The sequence below is a fragment of the Vanacampus margaritifer genome, chromosome 8 (genome assembly GCF_051991255.1).
Source record: "Vanacampus margaritifer isolate UIUO_Vmar chromosome 8, RoL_Vmar_1.0, whole genome shotgun sequence".
NCBI classification, from domain to species: Eukaryota; Metazoa; Chordata; class Actinopteri; order Syngnathiformes; family Syngnathidae; genus Vanacampus; species Vanacampus margaritifer.
In genome coordinates this window covers 9,546,468-9,557,789 of record NC_135439.1, presented here as the reverse complement: position 1 = coordinate 9,557,789, position 11,322 = coordinate 9,546,468, and the positions used below count along the sequence as shown (strand labels likewise).

At 40.7% G+C, this 11,322-nt stretch overlaps 2 protein-coding genes across 2 annotated transcripts; both read left to right on the top strand.

The window, feature by feature from the left end:
• The first annotated feature begins 204 nt into the window (after positions 1-204).
• On the top strand, positions 205-2,103 carry brk1 (BRICK1 subunit of SCAR/WAVE actin nucleating complex). The gene is made up of 3 exons (XM_077573388.1): positions 205-372; positions 806-888; positions 1,585-2,103. Exons 1-3 carry the CDS (start codon positions 255-257, stop codon positions 1,609-1,611), a joined length of 228 nt encoding a protein of 75 aa, XP_077429514.1. The 5' UTR covers positions 205-254; the 3' UTR covers positions 1,612-2,103.
• Positions 2,104-3,391: 1,288 nt separating this feature from the next.
• rbm5 (RNA binding motif protein 5) lies at positions 3,392-10,924 on the top strand. Its single transcript, XM_077573559.1, has 25 exons — positions 3,392-3,527; positions 3,755-3,798; positions 4,168-4,474; positions 5,237-5,395; positions 5,476-5,545; positions 5,926-5,999; positions 6,622-6,705; positions 6,967-7,027; positions 7,327-7,392; positions 7,481-7,641; positions 7,741-7,838; positions 7,914-8,001; positions 8,071-8,139; positions 8,342-8,396; positions 8,474-8,574; positions 8,635-8,770; positions 8,859-8,950; positions 9,050-9,223; positions 9,301-9,441; positions 9,519-9,605; positions 9,692-9,868; positions 9,934-10,008; positions 10,075-10,175; positions 10,248-10,377; positions 10,478-10,924. Exons 1-25 carry the CDS (start codon positions 3,435-3,437, stop codon positions 10,601-10,603), a joined length of 2,769 nt encoding a protein of 922 aa, XP_077429685.1. The 5' UTR covers positions 3,392-3,434; the 3' UTR covers positions 10,604-10,924.
• Positions 10,925-11,322: the final 398 nt, after the last annotated feature.

Below are 11,322 nucleotides of genomic sequence, written 5' to 3'. Positions count from 1 at the left end.
TTGTATTGTTTTTAGCATTTAATTATAAATCCCCTAGGCGTTATTGTGACCATTTTTGGCTTTTTGTCGGTTCTGACCAAGCCATTTCAAAATAAAATACTGCCCACGGGTTAAAACTGCATTTTTATCAAGAACGTTACTGTAATCTTAATTCCCTAAAATAGACAGTAGTTTATTTTGCCGACTCTTCCTGTTTATTTCCGGTTTTAATAGCTGAACGCTAGCTTGACGCAAAGCGAAACTACTCGTCCAACATGGCCGGCCAGGAAGATCCAGTGCAGAGAGAAATTCACCAAGACTGGGCCAACCGGGAGTACATCGAAGTAATCACGAGCAGTATCAAGAAAATTACTGACTTCCTTAACTCTTTTGGTAAGCATTCTCTTTCAACGGTGTATGATTCAGGTTGGGATGTTCCTAGCGTTTGGCTAGCTAGCTGGTGATGTCCACCGTAGCCACTCCCAGATAGCATCTAGCTTGTGGGTGTATTTTGTTGTCCTTCTTTAAACATGGCACATTGATGACAAACTATATTACAGTATTACAATGTAGCCTGGTTGTTAGCAAATATTCGCCCGAAACGACATATCACGCCTAAACTGATCTCAACAAATGTATTGTAGTAGCTAGCCTGTTAGCACCGCTCGCCACGGCTAAATGCTTGTAGCTGTGCTTGGTAAATAGAATAAATACGAATTTACACAAAAGTCTGCTCATTGTGTGCACACATGTCAATTGTGGTGGTGGTAAATGTATATTTTGAATGCGCTGATGAATATACGTTTTTATTGTGTCTCTAATTTAGACATGTCATGTCGATCCCGCTTGGCTACCCTCAATGAGAAGTTGACAGCCTTGGAGAGGAGAATCGAATACATTGAAGCAAGAGTAAGTATGATGAATGTTATTGATTTCACCTATTAATGACATAAATTCTAACATACTATACGGATGAATTTTCTTTAAAAATATTTTCATATTCGGCACATCGAAGTAATTGTCTTAAATGCTTCAGCCACAGAATTCTCTGATCTTGTCTCTCAGCACAACCACGTCCCTAGTTTGGCGTCCCAATGTTAAATAAATATAAATTACTAAGAAAATAGATAAATGAACAATACATTAAACATCACTTTTAACTTTATAGACTTCTTACACCAGCAACTAACCAGTGCCCATTTCGCTTCCTGCTCTGTTCACAATAGTAGGAGAATGTATGAACACAAGCCCTTCAACTGCCAAAAAAAAGGGATAAATATAACATGGATACTTTTGAATTCCAGAAAACAGTGGATTACTCAAATGAGAATTGCAGTGTGTGACTTTGCACCAGATGGAGTGGATATGAGTTTAATGCGCTGTTTGCTTGTGAAATCCCAATAAATATGATAGCCTTGTATAGCTCCGAAAAGTAAACAATGAGGTATAAGCCTTAAAAATGAGTTTTCCAATAACAAAACAATTTTGTTCAAATGTGTCTGGCGTGTGAGTATTCAAGTTCATCCCCTTTGTTTTGTCTAGTGGTAGCAATATTGTCTTTGCAATTTCTAAATCTCTACCTCTACATAATTATATCTTTTTCAGGTGACAAAAGGCGAGACTTTGACTTAAACGTCATCATGGAAAATTGCAGCATACCGATGCTCTCATCCCATCTCCCAGTGGCCCACTTTTTCTTTTTTTTAAGTTTGCGTGATGGATTCCAGCCTCCTTTTTGATGATGATTTTAAGATTGTATCACTAGTTTTGCTTGTTTTATATGATTCCACCAACTTTGTGTGCAGTATACTGGAAATGGTTATCTGAGTGTGTGTTATTTGGGCATGGCATTTTTAAGAAACAAAAACATAACCATCAAAAACTTTGATTTTAACATTTTGGAGACTTTGGTTCTGGTGTGGTAACAGAAGGTCTCATTGGACCACTTGTTTTACATCATGTTAATAACACAGCACAGAATTGATGATTGGGGACCATCCTCTTGTGCCAAGTTGTCTTGTTGTGTAGTCTTTAATGACTGTGTACAGTGCACTCTTTGTTCATGTGTCACCATTTACATACTGTAATAAAATATAAGAAAAACACTGTTGAAAATGAAACCAATATTGACTTTTTTGTGTTGTTTCAAACAAGGTTTTTCAATGGCTCAGTAGGTTGCTGTTATTTCAATTTTGCAATACATGTATTGGTATATTGCCCTCCTTGTATCTGAATAGTGTTTATGCTTTCCAATAAAATATTGTGCCGTTTCATACCACTGTGGACTACAGCCAAAAATGTTTTAATATTTAATTCTATAGAATATAAGCGTTTATTAGTCAGGACATTCCAATAGTGTTTGTGAAGACTATTTTTGCATGCATCAGATGAAAACTTTACTTTTTATTTGTTCTAATCTAGAGGCTTCTGACTCTTAAAACAGGTGTTCCCAACCTTGTTTTTCCTTGTACCCATGAACCTTTTCATTGTGCTTCACTCGTGTGTTGATTCTTCAAAAATAGAACGAAGTACAACAGATTATTAAATGAAAATCATTTTATATTTGTTGTCTTAATTCTAAAATTTTATTCTCAGGCATATCCTTATTCTAACTCAAATCAAAAGTAGAAATGAGATGTGGCATTTAAACTTTAATCATCAAAACACGTCTCCATACAGACACAGGTTGCAGGCACACCATTTTATTGGCGGGCTCATAAAATGACTGATGTTTACTTTTACTTATCTTGGAACAACACAGATGTTTTGCCACAGAGTGCCTTGCATAAGAACACTTGAGCAGTATGTATGCATAAACACATTGCAATGTATTAAAACGAAAAGTATGTATGCAGGGTTTTGTTTTGTTTTACTGCTGGGAATGGGCTTCCATAGTTGGGAAATGTGTCGTGACTGTAGAGCACTTCTGGTGAGTAAACAAAACTGTTCCCGAAGCGATGCAAATAGACAAAGCAAACACGGCAAGAACTTGAAAGTGTTGATGCCCACAATAGATCGCGCAATTTACGTTACGTTAATTCGTCGCTTCTGCGGTGTTTGGCACATGCAAAACGCAAATAACAAATTCGACAAAGCAGGACAACGCAATTTGCACTTGCATCGTCAGCCTTTGCATGACTTATCGAGGGATTTTTGTGAATCGCACAAACAAAATAGTATAATAATATTTTCATTCCCTCTTGTTTGTATTCAGGATATAGTCGGGTTTCATTTGGGCCATTTATGTCACAATTCACCGCAATGCAAATGCATATAATCCTACTTATATCTTAATTACACGTCATATAATCATGCATGGCGAAAATGGAAAATAAATAGCCTTACAATATGATTCATCAACATCCTGTGAGGCAAAATCGGGATAATAGTGTTTTGATGTGATGCAGTGAAAACCCTGTTGCATCTTGGGAAGAAGAAGGTGTCGTCGTTCTTTCATGAGACACGTCCTTGAATATAGCTGGTTGTCAACTTCGAAAATATCAAGTTTAAGATCTTACACCACTAGTTTAAATAACAGACCCACACGGGTGAGTTACTGAAATTTAAATGTGTGCTCGTCAATTTATTTCGGGTCACATCGTTGAAAGTCGTATTTGAAATGATGGAGGTGGAAATTAGTACGTTGTTGTGCGGCCATAGCGTTTCTTTCCGTTGCCGCATTTTGCCTTTGTGTATGCATGTGTATATATATATATATATTTTTTTTTTTAAAAAACAACATTTAAACAAGCTTTTATTTATGCTTGGTTTGTAGAGGGTCGTGTGGAAAAAGTCGGGACAAATGGGAGCAGACAAGAGGTGAGTTCCAGCACCACGATAGCAGGTATTAACTGTCTTGGATCAACAAACTTGATTGAAACTGTTACGGTATAAATGATATATTCAATAAAGGTCAACAATGATTTAACAATGTAGGAAACTGATAACCACTTTCATTTTCAAATGATAACTTGTGCAAAATTCCTTGGAAATCACAATGTTCTAGTTGACCTAGTAATTGTTGCACCTGACACTGTATGCCACTGGTATAGCTAGGTGAGCAGATACATTTATTAAATAAATAAATTGCCTTACTTGAACATTTTAAGTGGAAGTGAATAATTGATTGTAAGGTATGGTTTGTCCTTTTGACATACTTAAATTGTCTTTTGCAATACCCCGTATTAGGATTAGTCGGACTGAACGGAGTGGCAGGTATGGCTCCGACGCTCCCCGCGACTCTTCTGATTGGCGGGACAGACGAGAGAGGGATCAAGAGCGTGATCGCCGCTGGTCGGATGAGAGACGTGGCGATCGCAATGAAGGAGAGCGAGATGGAGAGCGAGACAGAGACCGAGATGGAGAGCGAGACAGAGACCGAGATGGAGAGCGAGAGCGAGACAGAGACCGGGACGGAGAGCGAGACAGAGACAGAGACCGGGACGGAGAGCGAGACAGAGACAGAGATCGTCGAGGATCCAGAGACAGTCCAGAGGTGATTACACCGTAATCTTGACAGCATTAGTGAGAAGAGGTGTTACAGGAATACTATTATCCACAGGGATGTGATTTTTCCGCTAATTCGCGGAATTCCGCTTTTTTTATCCCCCCCCCCCCAAAAAAAAAAATCCGATTTTTTATTTTGTTTTATTTTGTTTTTTAGTGGTTCATTGTGTATGCACATGACTCCGACAGATAACATCTTCTGCTATAACAAAGACATTTGTGGTATGCTCTAATATGAGTTACTTTTCATTTGGTCATGATACAATTATTTGTTCATGAAATTTGAACTCTTCAACATTTATGTGTTAACTTAGTAATCACATGAGTTAGATATGATGATATTCTCAGTGATAGTTTTTAAAAGCAAAGGCAGTCCAATGTTTTTGAATGTGACTGATTTTGAGTTGACTAAAACTGCCATTTTATATGGGATAGTTCAATATACATTGAAAATTTATGCTGTTGTTTTGTCTATTTCTTTGTCATGTGAGTGCATTGAAAGTACTTAAAAACACGGAAAACCCATGAGCTCCGGGCGGCTTCGCCCCCCCCTTGTCCCCCCACCAGGGCACTGCCCTGGACCTAGCTGGGTGCCAGCGGCCCCCAGACCCCCGGCTAAATTTTCAGATAGTTTCACTTTGGTCAAATCACATCCCTGTATCCATGAAAAACAGGAGCTCGCTGTATGTCAAATTCCAATTGCTTAATAATAATGCAAGAGTAACTGATGTGCGGTCTGTTTGTATTCTAGCCAAGAGAGCGGAAAAGACGCAACAGTGACAGATCAGAAGATGGATATCACTCCGATGGCGACTACCTAGATCAGGATTACAGAAGAGAACCTGGGGATGAGAAGAGGAGCAAGACCATCATGCTATGGGGTCTTTCTTCTCACGTCACTGAGGAAGATGTGTGTATTTTTGTACTTGCATGCGGGCAATAGTGTGCAAGAAGGCCTTTCTTATCGTAACGATCTTGTGCGTCATTCAGATATGTTTCGCCATTGATCAGCTGGAGGGTCCCCAGCCTGCCGATGTCAGACTGATGAAAAAGAAAACAGGTGAGACTGGTTGCACATGGTGGACCTTGACTTTCCCCGAGTCTTTGACCATAGGGCAAATCTGCTTCCAGTCAGACCCATTTACCCAATAGCGACATGGTCAGATTAGCTCTTAAAAAATAATTGTCATCATTAAAGATGATTAGGAATCCTTTACAGGTAAGTAAGAAGAGCAATAGGGACACGTTTGTTGATCTGTGGTATCGGGCAGTGTTTTCCTCTTTCCTTTTTGTTTTACTGTGGTAAAACTCTTTAAGGATTGGCCTGTTGTTTACCAATCAAGGCCTGGGTCGTGAAGCAGTTTGTGGAACAGTTTTAATAATATGCCCATGGACTCTTAACTAACACGCCTCCCGTCTATATTTGAATGCTGTCTCTAGGTATAAGCCGTGGTTTCGCCTTCGTGGACTTTTATCACTTGCAAGATGCTACCCGATGGATGGAGACCAATCAGGTTGCTTCACAATCGCCAAGTCTAGTTTTAATCTTGGAGATATAGGGAAAATTACCCCAAAGGCAACCTTAATGTTTTGATTAATCAAAAAAAAAAGTCTATTATGTAATTTTTCTTTCCCTGGATGAATACCTTGTTTTGTATTATAATACCAGTAATATCCTGTAAATTTCTTTGGACTCGTGAGGCCATCTTTTTTAATGTATAATACGTGTACCTAATACTATTAATACATTTGTTACGCTGGAATTATTGGATAGCCCCATGCAAAAAATATACATAGATATATATAATCGATGGGGTTTAAAAAATAATATATATTTTTTTATAATAGTCATTTTGCCAATATTTTTGTGGGGAGCTCATCTGTGGTTTTTCAGAAAGCAGTCAGACTTGTCTTTTAGGGTCACATAATACACTTTACTCCGGCTCAGCCTGAGCACTTGGGTCCCAAACACTTAAAGATCCTTCTACACATCACATACATCACGTCTGTCTTTAACAAAGGATACATGCTGGGGGTCCCTCACCCCCTCCTCTCCCCTTCCAAAATGGTTGCTCTGTTGAGTTGAGATCAACACACGCCACAAACACTCTGCTAACATTTGTATTCCTCTTTCAGAAACGTCTGGTCATCCAAGGGAAAAATGTGGACATGCACTACAGTCATCCCCGACACAACTATAGCGACTGGCTCTGCAATACTGTAAGTTGATGCTATGTCTTCATTCCGCTAAAGCAAACTACCACACTCTACATGCATGTCAATTGGTCGTCGAGTTTTAAATAGCTGCAGTCATGTTAGTCTGAATTCAGTTATCTATTAGCATAAGAACTGGAGGTTAGGTGGTATCCCAGGTAAGTAGCGTGTGCTGCACCGATATAGACTTGAAGTTGTCTCAGGCAGCGCTGTGGAGGAGGGCATTTGCAGGTGTATAATCAAAATGATGTGAACGGTTACTTGCAGTGTGGCCTGTACAATTTCCGGAGGCGGCTGAGGTGCTTCAGGTGTTCAGCAGTCAAAGTTGGTAAGTAGTTAAATCAACAGGAGGCCACCGAATCCCAACATGCAAGCAGACTGTGGCATCATTGTTGGGATGCAGCTCAGTGGGTTTTTTTTTTTGTTGGGTTTTTTTCTGTGGTGGGGGGGGAAAGGGGGCGTCGAGAAGCCTTATGAACACAGATGGGAAAGGGAGAGCATGCACTTCAAACTAAATTCCACTCAATTGGCTGAATTAGAAAACATGGTCTTAACCTTTTGAAAGGGTTTTAGTAGAAATCATCTAAAAGTTACATTTATTCACCAAGCCTGTCTTTCTCTCAACAGATTGCGAGACGAGCAGTAACGCCGACATCCATGAAACTCAGCCCGGTGGAGACTTCTGTGGTGACAGTAAGGACCTTTTTAATTTGATGAATGCCGCTTCATCTGGAACGGAAGGCCGCTCAGCATGTGGTCATTTGTTCTTCCTCATTCACAGCAATCATCCTGAGAAATATTGCTCCCCTGAGCACCGTGGAAGGCATCATGACCGTCCTGGCGCCATATGCTAATCTTTCTCCCAACAACATTCGCCTAATCAAGGACAAACAGACGGGCCAGAACAGGGGCTTTGCGTTTGTTCAGCTGTCTTCTCCTCTGGTAAAAAGCATTCTTCTCTTTTTTTTTTTTTGTGATAGCAGTTTATTATTCATTGATGGGATATTAATCAATACATTTCTGATGTATTTGTGAACTCAGGAGGCCTCTCAACTTCTAACAATCTTACAAGGACTGCAGCCTTCTCTTAAACTGGATGGGAAAACAATTGGGGTGGATTATGCCAAGAGTGCTCGAAAGTGTGTAGCTGTCCAACTTCCTTGTTTTGTGACTTGTATTGAGTTGGATAGTGATTGTTCATTTTCTAACTCTAGGGATCTTTTACTCCCCGATGGGAATCGCGTCAGTGCCTTTTCTGTTGCGAGCACGGCTATCGCTGCAGCCCAGTGGTCCTCAAGTCAGGTAGAAATATTTTCTTTTTTTAATTTTCTTACCAGTTTCTGCAAGCTTCTGATTGTGTTGCTCTTTCAGCCCCAGCCAACCGCAGAAGGAGTGTCCGAGTACAGCCTCTTGCACGAAGGCTACACGCCAATGTCACAGGTGAGGAGAACACAAGAGGTCGCCATTGTAACACTTGAAATTGGGAGTTTTCTATCAGCTAATTAATGTGTATTCAATCAAATGTTGCTCCATAGTCCCATCTAGTGGAAGAGCAGCATATGGCCCCGAGAGCCATTTTACTGAAAGATACCGACTTGATATTAGTATAATAATATTGCTGACGTTTCTGCAATGTTTCCAGGCGTACTATCAAGTTGCAGGAGCCAGCACTTCACAGGAGAACGGCATTCTCGGAGGTAGCAAATGCTAAATGTTGCATCATCATCATCATTATGTTTCTAACGACCTAACACTTATATCTTTGTAATCACAGCTGCCCCTAATATGAAGATTGTTCCGACTGCTGCCGGAGTAGTTCTCCCCCCCGCCATGCAAGTCTACCAACCCCATATAATTGGCCAGCCTGCTCTACAGGTAATTTTGGTATCGCTAATGAACATGACAGAAACAGAATAACAAATAGATGGTTTGCAGGCATTGCAACTGGCTCAGCAGTTGGAGGCCAAATCTCAGGCAGGACAATTCCCAGCTGCCGATGCGGTGACTGCTTCCACCGTAACGGCCGCCACTGCTGCTACAACCTCGGGACAAACGACAGACAACGCCACCGGTATAAAACATTTTGTCATTATTACCATATTCACCTGACTGCTTTTCCTGTTGTTGTTTGGTTTGTTAATGTCTTTTAATTGACACAGTTGTTCCGGATACATCCACGTACCAGTATGATGAATTATCAGGATATTATTTTGATCCTCAAACTGGCCTGTACTACGACCCAAACACGCATGTAAGCGGTACACAATTTCAAAGCAGCACTTTTTTTTTTAGAATCAGTGTTCTTGTCATTATTTGGTTTCACACACTTTTGGTTGTTTTTCCTTTTCAGTATTACTACAACTCTCAGACTCAGCAGTATCTGTATTGGGATGGCGAGAAGCAGTCGTATGTCCCCGTCTCAGCCGATGCGAACGCTGCATCTGCTGCCACGGCAGCAAACGCGAAAGAACCCCGCGAAGGAAGGGAGAAGAAGGAGAAGCCCAAGAGCAAAACCGCTCAGCAGGTTGCACGTTTGTCCTACAGCAGCGCAGTGACTAAGCGGCTATTTTCTTTCCCTTGACATTTATCATTTCCTTCCAGATTGCTAAAGATATGGAACGCTGGGCTAAAAGTCTGAATAAGCAGAAGGAGAACTTCAAGAGCAGCTTCCATCCAATCAGTCAGGAGGAAAGGAGAGAGGCTGCCGCTGCTGACGCCGGATTCACACTTTTTGAGAAAAAGGTACACCGGCACTCATCAACCTCTTTTACGTCACTATTTGCTATTCTTCCGCTAAGTTGGATGTACTCCACTTTCAGCAAGCCGGTGTCCTAGACAGAATGATTCCAGAGATGATAAACATTCCAGAAGAAGAAGTAGCCACCAGCTCCGCCAATACATCCAAGGTAAGCGTTTTGTCTCAGTTCTCACTTTAGAGACCCATCAATTTGTCTTTCGATTGGAGTGTGAAAATCTTCTTTTGCGCTGTTAGTGTGGCCTTGTGGCGGCCTACAGCGGAGACAGCGACCCCGAGGAGGCAGCCGACGGCGGCGAAGGCGGCCAGGACATGTTGACCGACTGGAAGAAGCTCGCCTGCTTGTTATGTCGGAGGCAGTTTCCCAATAAAGAAGGCTTAATACGACATCAGCAGCTGTCCGACCTCCACAAGGTAACAAATATTATTTGTGCGTCCTCGGTGACACTTTTTGCTCACGTCAGATGTTCTTTGCTTAGAAAAACCTGGAAGTTTTGCGACGATCCCAAATGAGTGAAGCTGAATTGGAGGAGTTGGAGAGAAGAGAATCAGAGGTTTGACGAAAGCTTTTTCACGGTGCTTGCATATAAATACTCATATTTAACCTTTTGTGTTTATAGTTGAAGTACAGAGACAGAGCAGCCGAGAGACGGGAAAAATACGGCATCCCTGAACCCCCTGCCCCCAAAAAGAAGAAATACAGCCAGCCAACACCAGTCGTGTAAGAATATTTAATTAAAAACTTTATAACATGATTACAGTAGATTCTGACGTGTTTCTTCTTTTCTTGCAGTAACTACGAGCAGCCCACCAAAGATGGCCTAAACAGTGACAACATTGGCAGCAAAATGTTGCAAGCGATGGGCTGGAAGGAGGGCAAAGGCCTCGGTCGCAACCAGCAGGGCATCACCGCACCCATTCAGGTATTTAGGAGGAGTTTTGCTGTATCAAATCATCTCATGGCATTCTATTGACAAATGGGGAAGATGTATTCCACACTTTAAATTTTTTCTATTCTTCAAGGCCCAACTGAGAACGAAAGGAGCCGGTCTCGGTACGAAAGGCAGCAACTACACCCTGTCGGCGTCAGACACGTACAAAGACGCAGTCCGCAAAGCCATGTTTGCTCGCTTTACTGAGTTGGAGTGAAAACCACGTGAACTGAGACACACGAGACTACTGTAAATTGACAGCATCATTGAATTGGTAGAACACATTCTCGTGTGTTTTTTCATTATTTTGCCTCGAGCCGCAGTGGCTGAACCATCCAATAGACGGTTCACATGGAGGCTTATAAATAAGTAAATATAATTTATGTTGTACATATGCACAGTCAAAAGTAATCCCTCTTTTACGTGTTTTCCTTTTTTTGTGTGTGGCACTAATAGGATATTCCTTTAGTACAATAGAGATTGTACAGTTTATACAAAAAATGTCTGTTTACAGCAAATAAACTACACAAAAAAAACAGCTTGTTCGTGTCCCTTTTTAAAACAACAAAATGTCTTATCGTAACCTAGTGTGCAAATGGCGTAACATACCTGAATAACTGCAGTGAGCCTGTGAAATTTACATATCCAAAGGCCTATCTTGGTTATGATCAAAAATAAATATACATTTGAATTGTAAATGCTATTCTTTCCTCTGTAGCGTGTCCATTGTAATGTCAACAAAATCCTGCTGTTGATAATATCTGCAGTTGTGCTTATTGACTTTACACAGTTGATTCTAAAAAAGTGGTATCATGGTACCATTTTAGTGATACATGAAGTAATATTGACTCATTTCTTTTATTAGCCCCCTCCCATTAAAAAAATCCAGTGCAACTATTATTTAATAATTTAATCTTAATCCTCCAAATATGTTTG

What these genes read in the sequence shown, in the direction of transcription:
- rbm5 (XM_077573559.1), top strand. Translation starts at nt 3,435, where the DNA reads ATGAGACACGTCCTTGAATATAGCTGGTTGTCAACTTCGAAAATATCA. An exon ending in TAAATAACAGACCCACACGG is followed by an intron (nt 3,528 to 3,754) that starts GTGAGTTACTGA and finishes CTTGGTTTGTAG; the next exon opens with AGGGTCGTGTGGAAAAAGTC. An exon ending in AGAGCAAAACCGCTCAGCAG is followed by an intron (nt 9,224 to 9,300) that starts GTTGCACGTTTG and finishes ATTTCCTTCCAG; the next exon opens with ATTGCTAAAGATATGGAACG.
- brk1 (XM_077573388.1), top strand. Translation starts at nt 255, where the DNA reads ATGGCCGGCCAGGAAGATCCAGTGCAGAGAGAAATTCACCAAGACTGG. An exon ending in TGACTTCCTTAACTCTTTTG is followed by an intron (nt 373 to 805) that starts GTAAGCATTCTC and finishes TCTCTAATTTAG; the next exon opens with ACATGTCATGTCGATCCCGC. An exon ending in TCGAATACATTGAAGCAAGA is followed by an intron (nt 889 to 1,584) that starts GTAAGTATGATG and finishes TATCTTTTTCAG; the next exon opens with GTGACAAAAGGCGAGACTTT.